The sequence below is a fragment of the Bos javanicus genome, chromosome 29, assembly GCF_032452875.1.
Source record: "Bos javanicus breed banteng chromosome 29, ARS-OSU_banteng_1.0, whole genome shotgun sequence".
In the NCBI taxonomy this organism is placed as follows: Eukaryota; Metazoa; Chordata; class Mammalia; order Artiodactyla; family Bovidae; genus Bos; species Bos javanicus.
In genome coordinates, this window is record NC_083896.1 from 42,472,732 (window position 1) to 42,500,040 (window position 27,309).

Below are 27,309 nucleotides of genomic sequence, written 5' to 3' on the forward strand. Positions count from 1 at the left end.
AAGTGTCATGCTGACTAATTGGAAGAGTCTTTGCCAATGGAGCTTAGTTTCTAAAGACTTGTTAGATTCTAGTCTTTGTTTTATTTAATGTTTTCTTACCGTTGTAAGCACTTTACTTCCAGACTGCTTTTTTCCATGTCTTGATACAAATTAGCTCTGTTCAAGTTTGTTAGAATTTCAACTAGCCAAATGAACTTCTTTCCATTTGCTGAAATTCTAAGCAAGATAATTATTAAAATTAAAGCAAAAATGCTAACTTACTTTGCTACATGTGGGGAAGCTTGATTGACTGTCATGAGAGCTAACATCCAGAGCTAATAGCTAATAGATGCTATTGGCTGAGGAATTACTCTCCTAATTACTGAGGAAAGATTGCAGCACCACACTCTGTTTAGCCCCTAAACCTCTCCCCCCAGAAAACACTGTCTGCTCCAAGCATTGCCACATTATCATTAGGGAACATGATAAAGCTATTTTTGTGTATATAATAGTTATGTCATATTAAAGAATCTTCAGTAAAATGAAGTCTGTCAAGAAGTTACGGCATTCAGTACAGAACTTGGTATTCTGAGAATAAGATTTCTAACCTAATCTAGTTTTTACCTCAGATTATTATATACCTAATTCTAAACTTCTGGAGTACTAAGAGTTCAAGGAAATTAGAAAAGAAACAAGGCTTAGAAAACTGAGAATTTTGTGTCCTGACAAAGCATAGAACATTTCTACCATCCTCTTTGTGTGTGTGTGTGGCCGCACCGCATAGCTTATGGGATCTTAGTTTGTCAGCCAGGTCTTGCTGGCAGAGAAAGCATCAAGTCCGAACCACTGGACCACCAGGAAGCTCACTGCCATACGTTTTTTTTGTTTCTAATACTGTGTGCATTCTTTCATTAGCATCTTGTATCAGTTGCTTTCTTTCTCATTTCATCAAATCCATCATCATCATCATTATCATTTACCTGTTGACTTTGCTTCTTTTCTGTCTCCCACTCTGTACTGTAAGCTCCACAAAAGCAAGGATTTTTTCTGTGTTCACTGGTTTTTAATCTAGATTCTAAAACAGTGTCGGGCACATGATAGTGGCACTCAGTAATTAACAATGAATTATTACTAATTCATTCTGTCCACTTGTGTCTGTAAAATGACAAGTCTAACTCATCTGAAATCTCAATCTCTATAAAACATATAAGCTGAGCATTCCCTGTGAGAGGTGGAGTCAGTGTTGTTCAAGATTCCATTCATTTGAAGGGAGGAGGTCCCAGTTTTACCTTATTCCAGATTTAGTTTGTTTAATGTCTCCTAGTAGAAACATTCTGGAGAAGGCAATGGCATCCCACTCCAGTACTCTTGCCTGGAAAATCCCATGGATGGCGGCCGATCCTGGTAGGCTGCAGTCCATGGGGTCGCTAAGAGTCAGACACGACTGAGTGACTTCACTTTCACTTTTCCCTTTCACACATTGAAGAAGGAAATGGCGGCCCCTTCCAGTGTTCTTGCCTGGAGAATCCCAGGGACGGGGGAGCCTGGTGGGCTTCCATCTATGGGGTCGCACAGAGTCGGACACGACTGAAGCGACTTAGCAGCAGTAGAAACATTCACCAGTAAATTCAATAATAATACATAGCTCAGACTGTGGAATATTCTGATATTAATGTAGTCCATAGTTCTTTAAATTTCAGGTCTTTAAACCTTTTAACCTGCAGTGGTGAGCTTCATTTATCCTTAATCTTGCTGTGTATCCATACTGTACAATGATAGATGCAAAGCCATGTTTACTGCATTAGAACTAAATATGAATTATAGCTTACTTCTGTGTCATGGGTACAATTTGTACCACCAAACTGCAACTATTTTTTTCTCAATTTACAAAGACTTTTCCCCCAGATTATAGTTACACTGTGCTAAAGGTCAGAGATCCTGTTACATCAGATTTCAGTAATGTTTTAAAATATAGGAACTTTATCTGGCATTTGGAAACACATTTTTGTAATAGTAGAATTTTGTCTCTTGCAGTAAGATATTTAAGTATTTCTTTTCATCTTTATAAAATGATTTTGAATAGAATAAAGTCATACTTTTGCTTTCATCTAATTATTATTCAGCTTCTCAAATTAAAAAACATCAGTTGAATAAAAGTAATCGCAAAAGTTTTTCTCTCTCACATCTTCCCAATTGCTCATTCACACTCAAGGAAGGCATTTCTGTCCTGAGGGCTCACCTGAGCAAGCTGAATCTTTGATTCATTCTTTTGGAACTCGTTGTTTACTTTGTTCCAGCTCCAGAGGTACAACAGTGTGTGAGAACGATGGTGCTTGGAACATCGTTGCTGCCCTTGGGACAGTTGTTCTGATCTTTTCTCCAGTAAAAAACTTCCTAGGTTGGAGAGTTGGAAAACAGGGTGGTAGATCAGTGGCTACTGTGATTAAAAACTGATAAGACCTAATGAATGTATTGCTTTTAGGGGAGTATTTTCTGTTTTAAAAGATTTTCTGGAGTTCACTCTTCTTAATAAAGGAAACTAGGGTACACAGTTCAGTTTTCAGGTGACAAGTTGGTACAAGAGATTTTGGAACAGACCAGCGTTTTCAGTGCCCTTTAAAACATTAAGGCCCTCTTTACCTGGGGCCCACCTTCCCTGTGGATAGAATGGAGTGTACTTCTAGCCTGATTTTTAGGCTGGGCGGGGTCTGCTGTATCTCTTGGGGGAAAAAAAACTCTCATCACTTGTTTCCCTTTTCAGATAGTCAGGCTCTTAACAGTGGTTTTATAAAAGGGGTGTGTTCTGAAGTGTTCCACCTACAGATGAGAGTATATCAGTACTTCATAATATGTTTGTTTTATATGGATTACATTGTTTCTGCTGAATAGCTCTACTAAATACCAAAGGAAAAGGAATAAACACTTCCCCAGATTATCCAATCTTTATTATAACCTTCTTCATGCTTTACCATTAAAGGGAAAATGTAGATTGATAAGTATTTTGTCATGAAAATTTTTTTTCATTTGCAGTTTGTAGCATGATCAGCCTCTTCTGTGTCACTGCTGGCGGTTTTATGCATGTCTTATAGGATAACTATTGATCATTGTTTTGTTACATATTTATGTGTGTATATGTATATATATATCCTGTGTGTGTGTGTGTATATATATATATATATATATGTGAATTTAAAAATAAAAAGCATGCTGCTTGGCCTGACTAGCTAATGTGTAATTGTACCTGGTAAACAATTGTTTTTCTTTCAAATTCTGGCCATAGAGGGATTGAGCTCTCTTTGCTCTGATGAGCCACCTTCAGAAATTATGACTTCCTCCTCTTGTTCATCTTCTGAAATACGTAACACTGACCTTACAATACTACATGGAGTAAAAAGCAAAATGTTAGGCAGCCAGATTCTTTTAGCCCAAGAAGAAAAAGACTGCTTGGCTCTTCTAGATGAGATAAAGATGGAAAAGCCTCCGGGGGCCAGTAAAGACATGGAAGACTCCCCAGTTTCTGCTGCAGAAGGAGTTCACTGTGACCGTCCTTCCATTCCACTCAGCTTCCTGGGTCATCCTGCTTTTCTCTCAAAGGAAGTTGGTCAAATGGAACAGCAGATAAATAAAGATCAAGAGTCCAGGAACCCAAATGAGGAACCAAATAGGGATAATATAACTGCCTTAGATGCAGATGACAAGTTCACTGTGCTGACAGCCCAGAAGCCAGCCACCCAGCAGCCTAAAGCAGAAGGCATTTGTCCATATTCCTTGTCTCCTTCTGAAGCTTCAAGAGGTGGTGTTATGGAAAAGGAGTCCCCTGAATCACCATTTGAAGTAATTATTGACAAAGCAGCATTTGACAAAGAATTTAAAGACTTATATAAGGAAAGCATAAATGATTTTGGTAGCTGGGCAGTGCATACTAGTAGAGAATCACCTGCAGACATTTCAGAGTCTAATGACAAAGTATTTCCACTGAGAAAGAAAGAAGCAGGGCATTACCCAGCCTCTGCATTGCTCACCAGGCAGTTTTCACACACAACTGCAGCATTGGAGGAGGTATCTAGATGTGTGAATGATATGCATAACTTTACTAATGAAGTACTGACTTGGGATTTGGTTCCCCAAGTGAAACAGCAGATTGATAAAGCTGAGTACAACACAAAAACTACAGGACTTGGCACAAGTGAATATAATTCAGAAATTCCTGTTGTAAATCTCAAAACGAACACTCAGAAAATTCCTGTATGTTCTATTAATGGAAGCACCACTAACACTAAATCACCAGGTGACTGGGCGGAAACATCTCTCCCACAGGAAAATGCTGTGCCAGATCATTTTGATTCCACACAGGAAGTCACTATCAAAGGTGTGCAAGACAGTGTGCAGAAAAGAGACAACACACTTTCAGAGTTACCTGGATCTCCACTGGAGAAATGTGTCTCTCTTGGCTCTGGAGTGGCCACAGATAAAGTAGTTTTACCCGACGGCCACCTGAAAGGTGGAATGAGCTGGCAGACCTCTGTGTTGGGAGAAGTGACAGAAGCTGATAGTTCTGGTGAATCTGATGACACAGTAATAGAGGACCTCACAGCAGATAATTCATTTGAGAGAAACAAAATTCAGGCTGAAAAACCTGTTTCTATCCCAAGTCCTGGTGTAAAAACAGATGGAGAAGTCAAAGAGATCCTCAGTTGTAACAAGAAAGACAGAACATCTGAAAATGTTGAAGGGTCGGTCAGTGACTCTGAGCCACGACAAGTTCAGCCTGATCCTCTTGAAAGGAGCCCAGGTGAAGCAGTATGTTCACTAGTATCTAATAAGAATGGCACGTCAGAAGTGAAGCAGTCAGGTAGTAAGCATGAAGCTGTTCCTGAAAAGCCTGTTGCAGCTGAGAACCCAAAACTCCCTTCAGAAGCAGCTCCTACAGAACTGGGACAAAGTGTGACAAGCTCTGCCTATCTGGAGCCATTGCATGAAAAAAATGTGAAAGATCTAGATGATTCTTCCCCAGAGAACCTGATGGCGGCCTTTACAGAAGCCAGAGAGAAAGGAATAGTAAGTAAAGGTGAAGGCAATACCTTCGAAGCAACATCAGAGGAGACTAAGGACTTTAAAACAACTCTTCCTCTAGATGCTTTGCATGAGAGTAAGTCAGGTGGTTCTGAAATTAAAAACATAAAAAGCAAATACAGTGAACAAAGCAAAGAAACAAATGGGAGTGAGCTTCTGGAAGTTTTCCCTACCCAAGGTACTCCAATAGCATCTCTCGACTTAGAACAAGAACAGCTCACAATCAAAGCACTTAAAGAACTGAGTGAAAGGAAGGTTGAGAAGTCAGCTTCTGTACAGGATAAAGGAGAATCTCCTGAAGAAATATTCAAACAGACTTTAACAAATGTTAAAGAATCTTCTTGGCCACAGAGATCATATGATGTCCTAGAACACAAAGATGTCAAGACTGGATCTGATCTTGAGATTTCCAGGAAGCCCACTATTATCAAAGAAACCAGTAGGGTAGAGGTTATTTCCAGCCTTAGCAAGACTGAGCCAGTAAACGAGCCTGTCCTAACAAGACTTCTGACAGATGCATCAGGTAACCGCTTACATTAGAAATACTGCATGTGGGAAAAAAAAGAAATACTGCATGTGGTTAATTCTGCTATGATTGATTATTTAGAGGGCCATTTTTCTTAGTCTCTGATTTATATCACTAAATTATAGCTAGAATAAAATATACTGTATAATGGGGAAAGGTAGATTTTTTTTTAATGGTTGTTTGATTTGGTTCTCTTATACAAATGTTTCCCAAAGCAGGAGACTACTTGTTAAAATTAATTCTCCTAAAGAAAAAAAGTGTCATGGTCCAGTTTTAGATTGCTGCTTTTAAGACTATCACTAGGCTCTTATTTACACAGATTATGATAAAATCTCCATAATAGTAGCACTGCTTAGCCCTTGGGTTTTTTGCTTAGCCCTTGTAAAATCTATTTAGCAATCAAAGAGAAAGGAATTCCTGCTGGGAAGATAATAAATGAAACTTTTAATTAATCTGCTCTTATACCACAGAGATTTTATGCTCTGAAAGTAGGTAACCTGTACTCCAGTGCAATCGTGCCAGTGATGCTTTAGGAGAACTCATGTATAGTTCTGCTTTGGACCTTGTTGACATTCTTCAGGTCAGAACTCTTTGTATGATACTAGAAGCCCTTCTGCTTGTCTTCTGTTTATTTGAGTGATTACTTTCCTAGCTGTTGACCTTCATTTAAATTACTTCAGAAGCTCTCTGTTCTGGTGTCTTAGTGTGAAAAAAAGATCTATAAAGCCTTCAGAATCAACCCCCAACCTCTGATCTGATATGAGGTTCTGCACTTGGTGTATGATCAGTGTGGTCAGAATTAGGTGCTATGCAGGGCTCTGTGGTTTTCCAAACTTTTTAAACAATAGATTCTTCTTTAAAATGAAATCAGGCACAGAGTTATAATATTTAAAACAAAATGAGATTTTTGTTAAGAGAAACTTTTTAAGTGAGGTTGTACCATTTTTTTTTCCCCTGTAAAGGTTTTATTATGCACAGAATAAGGAGAGGGCTCAGTCCTTTGCAGCCACTTCCCTCTGGTCACTTCTCCCAGCAAGGGTACCACTAACTTGCTTTGCTTGGTTAGGTTCCCTGCTGGCATCTGTGGGTCACCTTGAAGTCCACAGGCATAGGCCGCTGCAGAACCATGACTGCTGCCCATCAGAGCCTGCAGCAGAAAGGCACCATTTACTTCTTATTTTATAAAGGTATTGCCTTACCGAAGACCATGGACAGGTTATTTAACCTTACTAAATCTTAATCCTTAAAGTAGAGATAATAATGGTACTTCCTTTATAATAGCGTGAAGATTAAAAGTGTAAATGCAGGTTATAAAGGGCCTCAGTTCAGTCACTCAGTGTCCAACTCTTTGCAACCCCATGGACTGCAGCACGCCAGGCTTCCCTGTTCATCACCAGCTCCTTGATTCATCAAACTCATGTCTCTCAAGTCGGTAATGCCATCCAACCATCTCATCCTCTGTCATCCCCTTCTCCGCCTGCCTTCATTCTTTCCCAGCATCAGGGTCTTATCTAATGAGTCAGTTCTTCGCATCAGGTGGCCAAAGTATTGGAGCTTCAGCTTCAGCATCAGTCCTTCATGAATATTCAGGATGGATTTCCTTTAGGATTGACTGGTTTGATCTCCTTGCAGTCCAAGGGACTTTCTAGAGTCTTCTTCAACACCACAGTTGAAAAGCATCAAATTCTTCAGCGCTCAGCTTTCTTCAGAGGGCCTGCTGCTGCTGCTGAGTCGCTTCAGTCGTGTCCGACTGTGTGACCCCATAGATGGCAGCCCACCAGGCTCCCAGGCTCTCCAGGCAAGAACACTGGAGTGGGTTGCCATTTCCTTCTCCAATGCATGAAAGTGAAAAGTGAAAGTGAAGTCACACAGTTGTGTCTGACCCTTAGTCAGACCCCATGGACTGCAGCCTACCAGGCTCCTCCATCCATGGGATTTTCCAGGCAAGAGTACTGGAGTGGGATGCCATTGCCTTGGGCCTAGTATATAGTAAATATTCATTTAGCAGCAAGTGCAGGACCTGGCATATAGTAGGTCGTAGATCATTATTTGTTACTGAATGCATTGTTAATAATTATCTGTGAAAACACTGAGGCTTTTTTATAAACTCAAAAATGTGAAATGGCAGATAAGGATAGCTGTTATACTCTAGAAGTTGAAGATAGTTGAACTTGGATTAGAGACCTGAATCCGTATTGTTGCTAGAAATGTGACTTTAAACAATTAAGTTACATCACCTTTTGGGGCTTTAGTTTCCTTATCTATAAAGTGAGGATGTTGATGTAGGTGATCATCAATACCATTTCTCTGACCCTGGTAAATACTAGTTTTCTTTATGAGTTGTTGTCAAAATTCTTAAACATAGACTTTTGAAGTGATGAGGTGTATAGAAATTAGGTAACAGTCCAGTGTCTAATTCTGGCAAATTCCTGCTTTACTGTGTGACCTTTGACAATTAGCCAAATTGGTTTGGCATCTTGCTTTGTTAATATTGTGGTATTTTGCCCTGCTTCATAGTGAAGGAGAAGGCAATGGCACCCCACTCCAGTACTCTTGGCTGGAAACTCCCATGGACGGAGGAGCCTGGTAGGCTACAGTCCATGGAGTTGCTAAGGGTCGGACACGACTGAGTGACTTCACTTTCACTTTTCACTTTCACGCATTGGAGAAGGAAATGGCAACCCACTCCAGTGTTCTTGCCTGGAGAATCCCAGGGACGGGGGAGCCTGGTGGGCTGCCGTCTATGGAGTCGCACAGAGTCAGACACGACTGAAGCGACTTAGCAGCAGGAGCAACATAGTGTTACTCTTTGCGACCCCATGGACTGTAGCCTAACCAGGTTCCTCCGTCCATGGGATTTTCCAGGCAAGAATACTGGAGTGGGTTGCCATTCCCTTCTCCAGGAGATCTTCCCGACCCAGGGATTGAACCCAGGTCTCCCGCATTGTAGGCAGATGCTTTTTTACCGTCTGAGCCACCAGGGAAGATCCTATAGTAAATAAAGTACTGTGTAAATACTAATTATTAGTAAATCTCAACTGAGTTATTTAGTGTAAGAGGTGAAAAGGACTATGGAAGTTTAAGTTGTTTTGTCACTGACCAAATTCTATGATAAATAGACATTTTTAGATGATAATTAAAGAAAACTAGTATAATTAGACCAAGAAGCTAAAAGTTCTTCCTTTGAAGGTTTCAGAATTGAAAACCTTTTAAAATTGTCTTACATCGTGAATAAATCTTTTAAGATGTAAATTATACTAATATATACCACCATCTAGCTCTAAGCAGTGTATCTGAGCAGTCTTCATTTCTAAAGTAAAACCAATTCTGTAATTATATTCTGCCTAAAGTTGTTGGGGAAAATAGGCAAAGGAAGCTATGAAAAAATTAATGGTATTTTATTTTTCTTTTGCTATTCTGTGGTATATATGGCAGTATATAACAGACCTGGAAATGACCTAGCAATTTTGTTTCTAGGTATGTATTCTAAGGGGAAAAGAAATTTATGTGCAAAAACAACTATAGAGATATTCTTTGTAGGGCTGTTTACAATAGTGGCAGGTATCTTAGTGCCTTAACAATTAAAGATTGTTGGAGTGTGTAACATACCTGTGCAGTTGAATGTTATATAGCCTTTGGAGTTGTTATAGGTTGATGTGAAGTACAAAAAGAAATACACTTGTATTTCTGTATATTAGAATTCATTTCTATTGTTAATTAATATTTGCTTTCAAACTAAAGGACCCTTTGATTACCATCTGACCCAATTCCCCCATTTCCCCAGACGGAAATTATCTTATAGTGTTGTGTTAGTTTCTGCTCCACTACATTTTAAATGTATGCATATATGGTATTGTTTTGTGCTTTTAAAACTTTATTAATTTTATCTTTGTTGGGATTTCCTTGTGGTCCAGTGGTTAAAAATCTATGCTTCCATTGCTAGGAGAATGGGTTTAGTTCCCTGGTGGGGGAACTAAGATCCTTCATACCATGCAGAGCTCACCCTCAAAATAAATTAATATTATCTTTGTTATGCAACTTGCTTCATTCAACATTCGATTTTTTAACTCTTTTCATATGGAGGTATATATTTTAATAGCTGTGTAGTAACCCATTTTATTACTATACCATTTTTCTTTTAACTAATATTTGGGTTATTTTCTGTGTTTTACTATTGTAGACATTGCTGAAGTTAACAACCTGTACTCATCTGTTTTTATACATATGTACATACTTCTCTTGGGTCCTTATGCCACTGCTTATCAATTTCACTTCTGTGTATGTGCATTATTTTTCTAGTTACTATCAATTTGCTATCAAAGTTGTTTCTTCTGTTATGCGAAAATGTTCATAGTTTATTAATACAAAATATTATTTAACACTAGAGTTTTTATTATATGATGAATACTTAAAGTAGAAAAAACAAGTTAGAAAACAAGGTTTTCAGAATAATACGTATTTTCATGTCATTGTAAGTGAATCTGTATACCTACACACAGTGTGATTCTGAAGTAAATTTTTAAAAACAAGATCACAATGATTTTTCTTGCAATGTGGCCAAGTAGGCTTTTACTGGACCTTTGTTGGGACTTCTCAGGTGGTCCAGTAAGTCCAGTAAGAGTCTGCCTTGCTGTGCAGGGAACACTGGTTTGATGTCTAGTCCAGGGAGATCCACATGCAGCGGAGCAACTAAGCCCATGTGCCACCAGTACCTGAGCCCACGCTCTAGAGCCTGGAAGCCACAGCTCTCATGCCCATGTGCCGCAGCTACTGAAGCCCACGTGCTCCGGAGAAACCACCACAGTGAGAAGCCTGTGCACCCACAACAAGGAGTCATCCCCGCTCACCACAAACGGAGAAAGCCCGCGCACAGCAACAAAGACCAAAGGATATAAATAACTGTTTTTTTTAAAAAGCATCTGCACTTCCATCGCAGGGGACACAGGTTGATTTCCCTGATCAGAGAACTAAGATCCCACATGCCACAGGGCACAGGCAACTTTCTTCATGTAACTGTATACTCTGAACAGTATTGTGGGGACAAAGGAAGACCTGAAAGCACTGGGAAATGAGCAAAAGTGGGCAAACTGAAAAAGGACTGACACTTCGACAACATGAAATTAATTTTCTATTGTTACTGTTTCTTGCCAGAGGAAGACTGAAGTTGGCATCTGACAGGGTGGTTAAAATTTTAATAGAAGACTTATTATTTGGGCTTTCCTGGTGGTCCAGTGGTTAAGAATCGCCTGCAATGCAGGGGACACCAGTTTTTTCGATCTCTGGTCCAGGAAGACCCCACATGCTGCTGGGCAACTAAACCCGTGCACCGCAGTTGCTGACACCTGTGCTCTCTAGCGCCTGTGCTCCACCACAGGAGATGCTGCCACGGTGAGCAGCCCGCGCACCACAACTGGAGAGTAGGCCCCGCTCGCTGCAACTAGAGAAAAGTTGGCTCACACAGCAACGAAGAGCCAGCACAGCCAAAAATATAAATAAGTAAAATTATTTTTTAAAAAAGAGCAAAGTGGAAGTCTGTAATACAGTAGCTAAACTTAAAATTCACCAAGTGGCCTTAATAGTAAAACAGAGATGATAGAAGAATCAGTGAACTTAATGATAGATGAACAGAAAACTATCCAATCTGAAGAACAGAAAGAAAAAATTTATTACCAAGCTTCAGGGAACTTTGGGACAATATTATAAGACCTAACTTGTATAGTTAGGTCAAGCTAGTCAAGGCTATGGTTTTTCCTGTGGTCATGTATGGATGTGAGAGTTGGACTGTGAAGAAGGCTGAGCGCCGAAGAATTGATGCTTTTGAACTGTGGTCTTGGAGAAGACTCTTGAGAGTCCCTTGGACTGCAAGGAGCTCCAACCAGTCCATTCTGAAGGAGATCAGCCCTGGGTGTTCTTTGGAAGGAATGATGCTGAAGCTGAAACTCCAGTACTTCGGCCACCTCATGTGAAGAGTTGACTCATTGGAAAAGACTGATGCTGGGAGGGATTGGGGGCAGGAGGAGAAGGGGACGACAGAGGATGAGATGGCTGGATGGCATCACTGACTGGATGGACATGAGTCTGAGTGAACTCCGGGAGTTGGTGATGGACAGGGAGGCCTGGCGTGCTGCGATTCATGGGGTCACAAAGAGTCGGACATGACTGAGCGACTGAACTGAACTGAACTGAATGAACTTGTATAGTTGGAGTCCCAGAAGAGAGGAAAGTGAGAAGTTGGGGAAGAACATATTTGAAGATAATATGACAAAAAAATCAAAATTTTTGAAAAAACACATTTACTGATTAAAGAAGCTTGGCAAACACCTGTTAGGATAAGGATGAAGAAAACCATGCCTTGGTACATGTGTCAGAGGTTCCAAGACAACTGTCAGTTTCAGTGGTTTGCTGGAAGGACTTGATAGGATTCAGAAGCTGTTACACTCACTTTTGCTGTTACACAGCAAAAGGACACAGATTAGAATTGGCAAGGGGGAAAGGCACATGGGATAAAGTCCAAGAGGAACCAGGTACAAGCTTCCTGGTATCCAGCAGACTCACACAGAGCTGTCCTTAATCCTCCCATCAGTGATCCATGACAGCATGTGCAAAGTGTTGCCAACTAGGGAAGCTCACCGAGTCCTGGGTATTCAGGACAGTGTGCTGACCCCCGTGACTCACCTCAGCTACTCAGACCCCAGCCATCCAGAGCAGGAACAAGTGTTTGCCATAAATCATATTGTTCAGATAGACTTAAGTGGTCACACTGGTGCAGCGTGGCACAAGGCCCCAGGCACACAGAAACACTTATCAGCCAGCATATGCCACTGGCTCAGATTTCATCTCCCAGTCCTTTCTTTGGCATGTGCAGGGTTTGAGCATTCCAGAACTGCTGAGTTAATCCTTTCCTGCCCAGCATATCTTAGTCAAATTGCTTGAAATGTAAGATAAGGAGAAAAGACAAAAAGAAATGACAGTTGTAATTAGAGCTTACTTAACCGAAAACCATAGGCTTCCCAGGTGGCGCTAGTAGTAAAACAGCCGCCTGCCAGCGCAGCCCCGGGCCAGGAAGGCCCCAGGGGCAGGGCGTGGCAACCCATTCCAGTATTCCTGCCTGGAGACTCCCCTGGACGGAGAGCCTGCCAGCGCAGGAGACATGAGAGACGCAGGCTCCAGCCCCTGGGCAGGAAGGCCCCAGGAGCAGGGCGCAGCAACCCACTGCAGTATTCCTGCCTGGAGACTCCCCTGGACAGAGGAGCCTGATGAACTATGTCCATAGGGTCACAAGGAGTCACATGACTGAAGCAGCTTAGCATGCACACACATCAAAACCACGGATGCCAAGAGAGTGAAATAACACCTTTTAAAGTGCCAAACGGGGGGAAAAGTCAATCCAGATTTATCTTTTCAACAAAAATACCCTGCAAAAATGAAAGCAAAATAAAAACATGTTCAGATAAAAGAAAACTAAGAAAATTGTCACTAGAAGACCTGCACTACAAGAAACACTAAAAGAAGGTCTTCAGACTGATGGGAATTGACACCAGGTAGAAACTGAGACCTTCAGAAGGAATGAAGAGCATTGGAAATGGTAAATATCTGAGTAAATACCAAAGACTTACTCTTTTCCCTCTTCTATAAAATACTTAAGACTGTTTAAAGGAGAAATTATACTGTGTGCAGGGATGGTAATGTTTATTTGATAGAACAATTTATAACAAGAGTATGTGAGCATAAACTGTAGGATGAGATTCTACATTTTTTATAAAGTGTATGATATTTTAAGTTGGTTGAAAAGTCAAGAGTATATGTTGTGCTTCCTAAAATAATAATGCAGAGACATATAGTTTAAATTAAAACTTTCAAATAATCAAAAAGAAGGCAAAAAGGAAGAATGAGGGAACAAAAGAGGAAAACATGGTAATGACGTGGGAGACCTGACGCAGTCATCATCAGTATGTTAGTGGCTACAGACTACAACCAGCAGAGTGACAGACTGCATAAAAATGCAAGAACTACTTATATACTAACTGTAAAAAGATACGCACTAAATGTAAAGACACATTAGTTGAAAGTAAATGGATGGGCAAAGGTATACCAAAAATGTATATTAATGTATGCCATGCAAAAGTAAGCATAGGAAGACAAATGGTTTTACCAGAAATGAAAAGTGACATGTTACCATGGTAAAAGATATCAAGATGTCTTGACAGTTTTAAGTATGTATGTACCTCATAACAGCTTCAAAAGAAATGAAGCAAAAATTGGCAGAGTTAAAGGGAGAAATAGCCCATTCTTTAATCATAATTACTGGCTTTAATACCTCTTGTTCAGCAGTTGACAAACCAACTATACATACACACAAAGATCTGAACAGCACAACCAGCCACTTTGACCTGCATGATACTTACAGAACGCTATGCCCTACAGCGGCATAAAATACATTCTTTTCCAGATGAACAAGGTATACATTCACCAGTATAGACAATATGCTAGGCATCAAACAAAGCAGTAAATTTAAAAGATTAAGATCATACACAATATGGTCTCAGACCATAATGAAACAAAAATGTTAAACAGTGAAAATAAGATACCTAGGAAAATTCCCAAATATCTGAAAATTAAGCTAGTCACTTTTGTATAATCTATAGCTCAAAGAAGAAATCATGAGAAAAAAATTGAAATATTTTTAAACTGAATAACAGTGAAAATACAGTAATCAAACTTGTGGAATATAGTGCTGAGAGGGAAATTTATAGCTCTAAGTGCACATATTAGAAAAGAAAAATAAATTCAGTAATCTAAGATTTCGACTTTATTTCAAGGAGTAAGCGTCTTTTAATGCCATCTGCAGTGATTTTGGAGCCCCAAAAAATAAAGTCTGTCACTGTTTCCACTGTTTCCCCATCTATTTGCCATGAAGTGATGGAACCAGATGCCATGATCTTAGTGTTCTGAATGTTGAGCTTTAAGCCAGCTTTTTCACTCTCCTCTTTCACTTTCATCAAGAGGCTCTTTAGTTCTTCATCTCTTTCTGCCATAAGGGTGGTGTCATCTACATATCTGAGGTTATTGATATTTCTCCCAGCAATCTTGATTCCAGTGTTTCTCATGATGTATTCTGCATATAAGTTAAATAAGCAGGGTGACAATATACAGCCTTGATGTACTCCTTTCCTGATTTGGAACCAGTCTGTTGTTCCATGTCCAGTTCTAACTGTTTCCTGACCTGCATACAAATTTCTCAAGAGGCAGGTCAGGTGGTCTGGTATTCTTATCTCTTTAAGAATTTTCCACAGTTTGTGGTGATCCACACAGTCAAAGTATTGGAGTTTCAGCTTCAACATGACTCATTCCAATGAACATTCAGGACTGAAACTCCAATACTTTGGCCACCTGTTGTAAAGAGCTGACTCATTTAAAAAGACCCTGATGCTGGGAAAGATTGAAGGCAGGAGGAAAGGGGATGACAGAGGATGAGATGCTTGGATGGCATCACTGACTCAGTGGACATGAGTTTGAGTAAACTCTGCAAGTTGGTGATGGACAGGGAGGCCTGGCATGCTGCAGTCCATGGGGTCGCAGAGTCGGACATGACTGATCAACTGAACTGAACTGAAGGTTTCAAGTTAAGCTAGAAAAAGAGCAAAGTAAATCCAAAAGAAGTAGAAGGAAGGAAATCATAAAGATAAGAGCAAAAATTAATGCAATAAAATGACCAAAGCCAAAATTTGGTTCCTGAAAAATTTAACAAAATTGATTTCTTAACTGATTCAGGTAAGAAGAACACAGGTTACCAATATTAAACATGAGAAGGTAGTTGTCATTTCAGATCCAATGGGTATTAAAAGGTCAGTAGAATATTATGGGGAAAAGGCAGGGGCACCCCACTCCAGTTCTCTTGCCTGGAAAATCCATGGACGAGGAGCCTGATAGGCTGCAGTCCATGGAGTCGCTAAGAGTCGGACATGACTGAGTGACTTCATTTTCACTTTTCACTTTCATGCATTGGAGAAGGAAATGGCAACCCACTCCAGTGTTCTTGCCTGGAGAATCCCAGGGACGGGGAAGCCTGGTGGGCTGCCGTCTATGGGGTCGCACAGAGTTGGACACGACTGAAGCGACTTAGCAGCAGCAGAATATTATGAACTTTATGCCAGCTTAAATTAAACAAGTTCTTTGACAAATACAGTTTACCAAAACTAACACAGTTACATATTAAAGTCCAGACCCAGCAGTTTCACTGGGTGGGAGTGAGGCAGGGTGGAATGTGTTTCAAGCATTTAAGGAAAAAGGAGGCCAACTTTCCAACTCAGACTAGTATAGTGATACACAAAGTAGAGAAAGACACTACAAAGAAAATTATAAACTAATATCACTCAGAAACATAATAAAAAGAGAAGTCCTTCACAAAATATTAACAGCAAAAAAAAAAAAAAAACATTAACAGCAAATCAAATCAGGCACTATATCAAAATGTTAATGTATCATGGCTAAGTGGGGTTTGTTCTTGGAATAGGTTTTAAGATCAGAAGCCAATCAACATAATTTGCCGCATTAACATGTAGAAAATCTAGGTGAGTATGTGAGTCGATACAGAAAAGATTTGAAAAATCTCAACATCCTTTTCTGATAAAAGCTTTCAGCAAACCAGGAATAGAAGGTAATCTCAGTCTAATGTATCTGTTAAAAACTACAACTGACATAGTTAATGCCAAAATATTGAACACTTCCCCTGACATTGGGTACAAGGTAAAGATGTCACCCTCACCATTTGTATTTACCATCATACTGGAGATCCTCCCCTTTGGATTAAGACAAGAAATAGAAATAAAAGGAATGACTATTGGAAAAAAAGTAAAGCTGTCTTAATTTGAAGATTATATAATTGGGTACATAGAAAAATCCTAAGGGATCTTCAAAGCAACTGCTAAGACTAACAAATGAATTATTCAGCAGTTACAGGATATTAGGTTAATACACAAAATTCAGTTTTATTTGTTATATGCTAGCAACAAATAATGAGAAAACAAAAAATGTTTTTAAAGTTCCATTTACAATAACATGAAAGCACAAAATAGGAATAAACATAAATAAAAAAAAATATGCAGGACCTCTATACTGAAAATTACAAAACTGCAGAAAGAAGCCAGGGAACTGTCTGAGAACCATGCTGTATTCATGGATTGGAAACCTTGATATTGTAAAGAAGTCAGTCCTACCCAAATTAACCTATGGATTCAGTACAATTCAAAATGCTAGAAGAATTTTTCAATAGAAATTGACAAGCTTTTTCTAAAATTTCTTTAGAAAAATACAGACCTAACACCCAAAGCAATCTTGAAAAAGGGCAAAACTGAGGACTTGGAATACTTACTCCAAGACATTATAAAACTCCACTAATAAAGACTGTGGAACTTGCAGAAGAGTCAACAAATAAATGAAAGAAACAAAGAACCCAGAAATAACACATTACCAAAAACTTGGTAACTTAACACAAGTTTATCATCTCAAGGGCTTCCCTGGTCACTTAGACGGTAAAGAATCTGCCACAATGCGGGAAGCCTGGGTTCGATCCATGGGTCGGGAAGATCCCCCGGAAAAGGGATAGGCGACCCACTCCAGTATTCTTGCCTGAAAAATTCCATGGACAGAGGGGCCTGGTGGGCTACAGTCCATGGGGTTGCAAAGAATCAGACACATCTGAGTGACTAACACTGTACTTACACAGTTTTCAAGGGTCAGGAGTTCAGGCACAGGTTAGGCCGGATCCTCTATTCAGGATTTAATTTTCTAGTTTACTGGCTGTGGGCAGCAGTCCCGGCTCAGCTCCAAGAGGCTGTGCTCAGATCCCCGGTCTTCGGACTCTCTCACAACATGCTAGCTTATTTTTTCAAAGCTGTCAGGAGGATTTCTCTCCAGGCTGCTACAGGGTCTTACATAACTGAAACTTTAGACATGAGAGCGACTATCCCATCATATTCACAGGTTCTGCTCACATTTGGGGGCAGGAGGAAATATAGAAGACATGTACACCAAGAAGTAAGAGTTTTGGGGGCCATCTTAGCATTCTGCCTGCCACAACCCCTACTTCATATGATGTGCAAAAATGAAGTGAAAATGGATCAGAGGCATGAACATAAAAACTAAAATCATGAAACTTTTAGAAGAAAGCATAGAATATCTTCATGACTTGAAGGTAGCCAAAGGTTTGTTAAGTCAATGCACTCATAAAGAATCAATGAGTTATTTAGACTTCATCAGAAGTAAAGCTTGCTCATTAAAAGACACCACTAACAAGCCAGCTATTGATGAGGATAAAGTGTTTACAAAATATGTATCTGATGATGGAATAGTATCCAGGAAATACTTAAAATACATTTCAACAATAAAAGGGCAAATAACACAAGAAAATAAAGTGGGCAGAAAAGATTCTGACGCTTCACAAAAGGTAAATAACCCTATAATCAGTGAAAATGTTCACCCTCACAAGTCTTCATATAATTAAGATCATTACACATCCACCTGAATGATTAAAACTAAAGACTGACAACTAGCCAACTATTGGCAAGAATGCAAAATAGTACAGATATTTCGGAGAAATGTTGCCCAGTTTCTTAAAGAGCTAAACATGCACCTGCCCCGTGACCTAGCAACTCTGCTGTAGAGAAATGAAAGCATTCGCACGAACACTGTGTGTGTTCATAGCAGTTTTCTTCATCACAGCCATTCATCAGTAAAGGAGTAGATAACCTGTGGTGTAGCTACTTAGCTTTTGATACTTGCAACACTTACGGATGAATCTCAGAAACTATGAAGAGTAAAAGAAGCAGTACAGCAATGATTCATACTGCACAATTCCATTTATATGAAATTGTAGAACAAGCAGACTGTTATGTGTACAGAAAAGAATCAGATCAGTGCTGTGACTACCTCTCGGAGTGTTGGCTGGGAAGGTACATGAGTAAACTTCTTGGGGTGATGATAATGTTCTGTAGTTTGATAGAGTTACGTGGGTGAGTGCATGTTGATTTCCTGATATTTGCCATTTACTTTGGAACACATTAAATTAAAATGGACTAGTGGACAGATAAGAGGAACAAATATGTAAGTAAGCGTAGCAAACCATTAATGATCACGGTGATGGTTACACAACAATGGCTGTACTTAATGTCACTGAACTGCATACTTAAAAATGGTTAGGATGGTAAGTTTTCTTACATACACTTAACCATGTTAAAAAAAAGTTAAAATAAGACATTGCTAGTAAAAATCTAGTTAGCGATTATATGGGTGTTTACTCTAAACTGTTTTCAGCTTTGCCGTATGTTGGGAGGAAATTAAATGCCGGCGGGGTCAGCGGGTTGCGAAATAAAGCAGAGTGGAGGGAAGCCGTCGCAGCCCATTTTCCCATGAGGGAAACATTCAGTAGAGCTAAGGAAAATGGAGAGAGTATCTCAAAGGTCAAGGGTATGTGTATTATTAATATAATACCTAATACTTTTATGTTTAAAACTTCTTTTGCTTATTACTGGTAAAGGTTTTAGGGAGTGTCAGCTTTTTTAAAAGAAGAAAATAGTTGTATTACTTATTATGATAGTCTGAAATTCTGCCACTTATCTGCATTACTTAACAGACTGTCAGAGAAGCATACAAATCCAAGTGTATTGTAACCATAGGAGAAATGTCACGTTACCATAACATGACTAGCATGGAAGATTGAATTACAGATAAATACACACAAAGGGCATAAACTCACTTTTCAAGTTTGATTGGGCTTTCACGTTAACTAGTATTTTGTTTTAATTTTAGATTTGATCTGATAACTTCTGCAGACTTAAGTCTAAACTTTCTTAGTTGGAGAATTAAGTGGTTGTCAAGCATGTGGAAATAACCAACTGGACCTAGAAGGAAAGAAAAAAGCTAAGAAACGAAAGCCAGGGTTTTGTGTCTTTATCCTTTCCATCATGATTTAGCACTACCTTTATTATCTTTAATTTTATTCTTTAGATAACTTAGTTCAAAAGTTCACATGTTCAGATCCATCGATTTTGTTGGGGAAGGGTAGTCAGTACCATTTTGTCTTCTGTGCTTTTAAAATCTAAAATTGAAGGCTTGGGGGAAGGGGATGTTAGATTATTTAAATAAATGAAAAACTCTTTCCAGACAGTCTTTGAGAGGAACACTGGCTTGAAAGGGGTTCCTACAAATTTCCTTGGCCTGCTGCCAAGTGTATGCATGACCAAAAGCATGTATGTTTGTCCTTGACAGAGTTTGTGTTCTGTCAGTGACCCTTCTGTGCCGTCTTGAGGGAGTGTCTTTGTTAACGATCAGTCTGTAGCAGAGCAGACTATTAACCCATTTCAGCAGCCATAGAATTTGGCTCTAAGTTTATAAATGCATTATCCAATGTCTTATAACTCAAAAAACGGCTTCACTTATAATGAATTATTAATAACAAAAGTAACCAAAGAAAATAATCAGTGTGGAAATGTCTGTATACTTTTCTTTACAGAAATAATTATTCATATAAAAAACTTAACTGTTCAATTTCCCCGTTTGTTAAAGAAGTTTTTGTATTGTGGTCATGAATTTTTTTTCTTGTAGTTACTGCAGTCACTTTTAAACCTTAAAGATTTGTATTAACAAATTTTGGAAAATTAGTGCTTAGAAGGTAGAACATGTTGTATGGATCCTTAGTTAGAGAGTTATTTTTGAAAATGAAGTTAAAGCTTATGGGCTACCAAACCTTAAAATTTCTTGGCACATTTATTCCTTTTCAGAATAAGCGTTTGAGCAGCCTTTCTTTTCTTCCTTTGAGGAGTACACTTGGGAGAGTAAAGTTTGAGAATGGCTTTGGGAATGGTTGACATTGGCATCAAACCAAGATGTTTCCCTGGTTTAGTAATAAAAGTCAATAGGCAAGGAGTCAACAAGGTTTGGGGCTGTTCTCATTGGAATTGGCAAGAACCGATTTCTTTCCATCAGTCTTGAAGTTACCATTGGATATTTTAGTGCCCTCTTTTGGTGTAAGAAGGTTACTGCATCCTTAAATAATACAGGCAAAAGGTGATTTATAGTTGCGCAGTCATGCCTGACTCTGCAACCCCATGAACTGTAGCCTGCCAGGCTCCTCTGTCCATGGAATTCTCCAGGCAGGATTACTGGAGTGGGTTGCCATTTCCTTCTCCAGGGCAAAAGGTAAACATCCTTTAAAGTTTTTAAAGTAAAAAATATGCTGAAGATTTGGAAAATTAAAGAAAGCAATGAATCACTCATAATTCTACCAGCAACATAAACACTCTTGGTTAATATAGACGTTCACTGTCATATGCTTAATCTGCCAGTAGCAAAATAAGATAACAGAAATTTTTGACTTAGTTTACATAAACTTATACAAAGAAGCTGGAAATGGATTCTAAGAAATACTTAGTATAACATGAGACTTTAAACAGATTGAAACATAACTAGAAAAAAGTAAGGGTCTTTCAAATAAAAACTAAATTTTAAGTTATGTGATAATAAAATAAATTTACAACTGAAAAGTTAGGAAAACACTAACTTTGTAGTCTGGGAACTTTTTTTCATTTTTTTCCCAGCACCCACTGTACTAGCTCAGGACTTTGGAAGAGGCTCACTTGAGTTCAGCTCAGTTGTATCCAACTCCGACCCCATGGACTGTAGCACGCCAGGCTTCCCTGTCCCATCACCACCTCCCGGAGCTTACTCAAACTCATGTCCACTGAGTCAGTGATGCCATGCAACCATCTCATCCTCTGTCGTCCCCTTCTCCTCCTGCCTTCAGTCTTCCCCTGCATCAGGGTCTTTTCCAAGGAGTCAGCTCTTTGCATCAGGTGGCCAAAGTATTGGAGCTTCAGCTTCAGCATCCGTCCTTCCAATGAATATTCAGGACTGATTTCCTTTAGGATAGACTGGTTTGATCTCCTTGCAGTCCAAGGGACTCTCAAAAGTCTTCTGCAACACCACAGTTCAAAAGCATCAATTCTTGGGCGCTCAGCTTACTTTATAGTCCAACTCTCACATCCATACCTGACTACTGGAAAAACCTTAGCTTTGACTAGATGGACCTTTGTCAGCAAAGTATTATGTCTCTGCTTTTTAATACGCTGTCTAGGTTGTTCATAGCTTTTCTTTCAAGGAGCAAGCGTCTTTTAATTTCACGGCGGCAGTCACAATCTGCAGTGATTTTGGAGCCCAAAAAAATAAGTCTCTGACTGTTTCCACTGTTTCCCCATCTATTTGCCATGAAGTGACAGGACCAGATGCCATGATCTTAGTTTTCTGAATGGTGAGTTTTAAGCCAGCTTTTTCACTCTCCTTTTTCACTTGCATCAAGAGGCTCTTTAGTTCTTCGCTTTCTGCTATAAGGGTGGTGTCATCTGCATATCTGAGGCTATTGATATTTCTCCCGGCAATCTTGATTCCAGCTTGTGCTTCGTCCAGCCTGGCATTTTGTGTGATGTACTCTGCATATAAGTTAAATAAGCAGGGTGACAATATACAGCCTATACTCCTTTTCCTATTTGGAACCAGTCTGTTGTTCCATGTCCAGTTATAACTGTTGCTTCTTGACCTGCATACAGGTTTCTCAGGAGGCAGGTAGGGGGTCTGGTATTCCCATCTCTTTAAGAATTTTCCACAGATTGTGGATCTACACAGTCAAAGGCTTTGGTGTAGTCAATAAAGCAGAAGTAGATGTTTTTCTGGAACTCTCTTACTTTTTCGATGATCCAGCAGAACATTGGCAATTTGATCTCTGGTTCCTCTGCCTGTTCTAAAACCAGCTTGAACATCTGGAATTTCATGGTTTACGTACTGTTGAAGCCTGGCTTGGAGAATTTTGAGCGTTACTTTGCTAGCGTGTGAGATGAGTGCAATTGTGCGGTAGTTTGAGCATTCTTTGGCATTGCCTTTCTTTGGGATTGGAATGAAAACTGATCTTTTCCAGTCCTGTGGCCACTGCTGAGTTTTCCAAATTTGCTGGCATATTCAGTGCAGCACTTTCACAGCGTCATCTTTTAGGATTTGAAATAGCTCAACTGAAATTCCATCACCTCCACTAGCTTTGTTTGTACTGATGCTTCGAACATTGGAAGAGGCTAAGTAAGTGTAAGTGTTAGCTGCCCAGCTGTGTCCAACTCTTCGTGACCCCATGGACTGTAGCCCGCCAGGCTCCTCTGTCCATGAAATTCTCCAGGCAAGAATACTGGAGTAGGGTTGCCATTTCCTTCTCCAGGGCTCCTGTTGGGGCAATTAGAATTGGATGCCTCACATCTAAGGGAGCCTCCCAGCTGTGTTCATTATCATTGGAAAAAACTAGCCAAGGCTTAATTCTGTCTCAGTAAGATAGTGTACTAGAGTAGCAGTTTGTTAGCCATTGACTCTCAATTAGGATCCTATTTTCCTGTGAATAGATTCCAGGAGGTAGGCTTTGTCAGCCCATGGTGTTTGAGTGTAGGGGATGAGGGAGAAGGAGAGATGAGCCCTATTTCTGTAACTGTTTTTGATTACTGCTTGGAGGGTAGAATAAGTGGGTTTTGAGGTGTTCTAAGATGCCTCTAGGTGACGTCTTCTCTTCTCATGGCTTTGGGTTTCCACCTCTATGTCGGCACCTCTCATCTGTGCCGGCACCTCTCATCTGTGCCAGTTCAGTCTACCCTGTAGGCCCCCTTGTCATATTGTGTTTACCTCCTGCCCTCTGCTTTCCTCTAACTTTTTACACACCATCCTCTTTATTTAATCAGTGCTGACAGTGCAACTCCTTTTTCATAGGAAATATAGCAACAAAGAGAAGAAAAATCTTTATTTCTTTGTAGCGGATTTTAACTTTAGTTCTTAATTTTTCATTTTAATGGTAGTAGGGATTGGCAGTCAAATGAATAATAATAATAGCAAACATTGTATTACTGCCTAATCAGTAGTGTTCTGAGCACTTCTACTCGTTAACCCATTTACTGCAGGCCACATCACTATAAACCAGGAACTGTACTGTTCCATTTTGCAGATGAGAAACCCAAGGCACAGAGAGATGGTGTCTTGCTCAGCATCACACAGCTAGTAAATGTAAGAGGATGAAAACCCAGGCAATCTGGAGCAGGGTTTGTTCTTGGCTGTGCTGAAGCTAGAGCTGAGGATAAAGTGTGTCACCAGGTAGGGATCTGGAGCCAAGTGGAAGCCAGGAGGCATGAAGGGGCTCCAGAGAGAAAGCAGAATAATACCTAAAATAAGCACTGCTTAATTCACTGTCGTACCTAAAGCTGGATCTAACTGATGCCTTTCATAATCATCTCTAATGTTGCCTTTAGCATCCAAGACCATAGGTTGCTTCTCTCTGAATGACACAGTAACCAGATTGCTAGAGTAAAGTTTCCTTTGTTGGTAATTTTTAAATTTAATCTTCATAAGAATGTATACATTTGTTGTTTATAAATCGTACTTTTCTGAGTAGTTTAAGAGGTTGGGAAACTGTTCTGTTATTTATCAGACATTTTTACTTATAGCCAATACAGAGGTAAGCTTGGAATATTATGAAGTCTGAATTCATAGTAAAAGACTTCAAATTAAAAAGGCTTTTCTGTTCATTATTCTTCCTTTTCCTCTGACTCTGTCTCATGAATCATTGCTAAGTTTTTGTTAGAATAACCACTTGAAGACCAAAAATAATACATATTACCTCATGGTCATTTAACTTAAAAAAAAAGTGTTATTGCGGCTTAATTGCTGTGCAATAATTTGCCCATATTTAAAATACATAACTTGGTAAGTTTTGATATATGTCTACACCCATGAAGCTATTACTGCGAACATCTCCAGCACACAAAAATCTCATTGCTCCCTTTTTTTAATCTCTCCCTCCTGCCAGGCAACCATTGATCTGCCTGCTGTCATTAGACTGGTTTGCATTTTCTAGAATTTTGTATATATATGGAATCACAAAGTATGTGCTGTTTTTTTTGGTTTGGCTTCTTTCACTCAACCTAATTTTTTTGAGATTCATCCATGTTGATGAGTAATATTCTATTGTATGGATATACCATTTATTGACAGACACTTGGGTTGTTTTCAGTTTTTGCTGAAGTTTTGAATTTTCAGTTTTGCTAATTTATTTTACAAATAAAGCTGCTATGAACATCCATGTTTCATCTTTATATGGACACAATGTATTCTTTCCTCTTGGGTGAATACTTACAAGTGAAATGGCTGGGTCATAGGATAATTGATTTAACTTTGTAAGAAACTGTCAAGATGTTTTTCCAAAGTGGTTTCCATTACTTTATATTTCAGCCAGCTCTATATGAGACTTGTGGTTCCTCCATATCCTCGCCAACATTTGTTGTAGTCAGTCTTTTAAGAGTAGACATCGTGACAGGTACAGAGTAGGCTCTTGCTGTGGTTTTAATATGCATTTCCCTAATGACTAATGGTGTTATGGTGTTAACCATCTTTTAATGTGTTTACTTGCTATCCATATAGCTTCTTTGATGAAAAGTCTGTTCACATTTTGACTAGTTTTTATTGTGTTTTGTTTTTGAGAAAGAATGTGTGTGTTACACACACATTCTGGATACAAGTTGTTTATCGGGTATATTCTTTGAAGATTACTTTCTCCAGTCTCTGGCTTATCTTTTTATTCTTTTAACAATGTCCTTCAAAAAGAGCAGAAGTTTTTAATTTTGATGAAGTATAGTTTTTAAAGTTTTTCCTGTTATGTATCAAATTGATGTATATAAGAAATTTTTCACAGTTCAAGGTCACAGAGATTTTTGTTTGATTTCTTCTAGTAGTTATATAGTACTAAGTTTTACATTTAAGTCTGTGATCCTTCTGTGTTAATTTTTACATATCATGCAAGGTATTGATAAAAGTTTGGAGATTTTTGCATATGTATATTCTATTGTTCTGACACCATTTTTTAAAGACTCGGTTCTACCATGAACGGTCTTCTGCTTAGTCGCTTAGTTGTGTCTGACTCTGCGACCCCATAGACGGTAGCCCACCAGGCTCCTCTGTCGAGGGATTCTCTAGGCAGGAATACTGGAGTAGATTGCCATGCCCTCCTCCAAGGGGTCTTCCCAACCCAGGGGTTGAACCCAGGTCTTCTGCATTGCAGGCGGATTCCTTACAGTCTGCGCCACCAGGGAAACCTGTCTTACCTAAGACAGGGAACTGTCTTAGCAGCTTTGTCAAAAATTAGTTTGTCCATTTGACCTGTTTCTGAACTTTGTAGACAGCCTATTGCTCTGCTGTGTCTTTAAGCCAGTACGATAGTGTCTTGATGGTGGTAACTTTGTACAACCCTTGAAATCAGATAGGGCTAGTCCTCTAACTTTATTCTTCTTCAAAGTTGTTTTGGCTCTTTTAGGTCCTTCACATTTCCATAGGAATTTTAAAATCAGTTTGTCTATTTCTATTTTTCAAAAAACCTACTGAAATTCAGACTAGAATTACTTAGAATTATAGATAAATTAACAATTTAGCAATTTTGAGTCTTCTAAGCCATGAATGATGCTAAAGCTGAAACTCCAGTACTTTGGCCACCTCATGCGAAGAGTTGACTCATTGGAAAAGACCCTGATGCTGGGAGGGATTGGGGGCAGGAGGAGAAGGGGACGACAGAGGATGAGATGGCTGGATGGCATCACCAACTTGATGGACCTGAGTGTGAGTGAACTCTGGGAGTTGGTGATGGACAGGGAGGCCTGGCGTGCTGCAATCCACGGGGTTGCAAAGAGCCATGAAAACAACGTCGTTGTTCAGTTGCTAAGTCATGTCTGACTCTTTGTGACCCCATGAACTGCAGCACTCCAGGCTTCTCTGTCCATCACTGTCTCTCTGAGTTTACTCAAACTCATGTCCATTGAGTCAGTGATGCCATCCAACCATCTCATCCTCTGTTGCGCCCTTCTCTTGCCCTCAATTTTTCCCAGCATCAAGGTCTTTTCCAGTGAATCGGCTCTGCATCAGGTGGCCAGAGTAAAGGAGCTTCAGCATCAGTCCTTTCAATGAATATTCAGGGTTGATCTCCTTAAGGACTGACTGGTTTGATCTCCTTGCTGTCCAAGGGACTCTTGAGAGTCTTCTCCAACACCACAGTTCAAAAGTGTCAATTCTTAAGTGATCAGCCTTCTTTATGGACCAACTCTCATATCCATACATGACTACTGGAAAAACCATAGCTTTGACTATATGGACCTTTGTCTCAAAGTGATGTCCCTGCTTTTTAATACACAGTCTAGGTTGGTCATAGCTTTTCCTCTAAGGAGCAAGCGTCTTTTAATTTCATGGCTGTAGTCACCGTCTGCGTTGATTTTGGAGCCCAAGCAGATGAAATGTGACAATTTCCCCATCTATTTGAAAACAATGTAGCTTTCCATTAATTTAGGTCGTCATTAGTTTCTCTCAGCAGCATTTTATAGATTTCAGAGTACAGGTCTTATACATCTCTTGTCAGATTTATTCCTAAGTAGTTCGTGTTTTCATGCTATTTTAAATGGTGTTTTTAGGTCAGTTTCTTATTGGTTAATACTAATACTTGGAAATATAATTAATTTTGTAAGTTGCAATGTTGCTAAAATTTATTAGCTTTTTTGTAGATTCCATCAGATTTTCTACATAGGCAATATGCCATCTTTAAATAATGACAGTTTTACTTCATCCTTTCTAGTTTGATGCTTTTTAGTTTATTTTTCTTGATTTACCGTGCTGGCTAAAGCCAG

The 27,309-nt window shown here is 39.4% G+C and overlaps 1 protein-coding gene across 3 annotated transcripts in view; it reads left to right on the forward strand.

Moving 5' to 3' along the window:
* RTN3 (reticulon 3) overlaps positions 1-27,309 on the forward strand; it is a 66,470-nt gene that overhangs the window by 24,763 nt on the left and 14,398 nt on the right. Inside the window, exon 3 of one of the 3 annotated variants that reach the window (XM_061406733.1) lies at positions 3,260-5,575. The exons of the other annotated variants lie outside the window; for them this stretch is intronic. Coding sequence (XP_061262717.1) covers positions 3,260-5,575 — 2,316 coding nt within the window. The remainder of the gene's footprint in view (positions 1-3,259; positions 5,576-27,309) is intronic. 3 annotated transcript variants of the gene reach the window in all.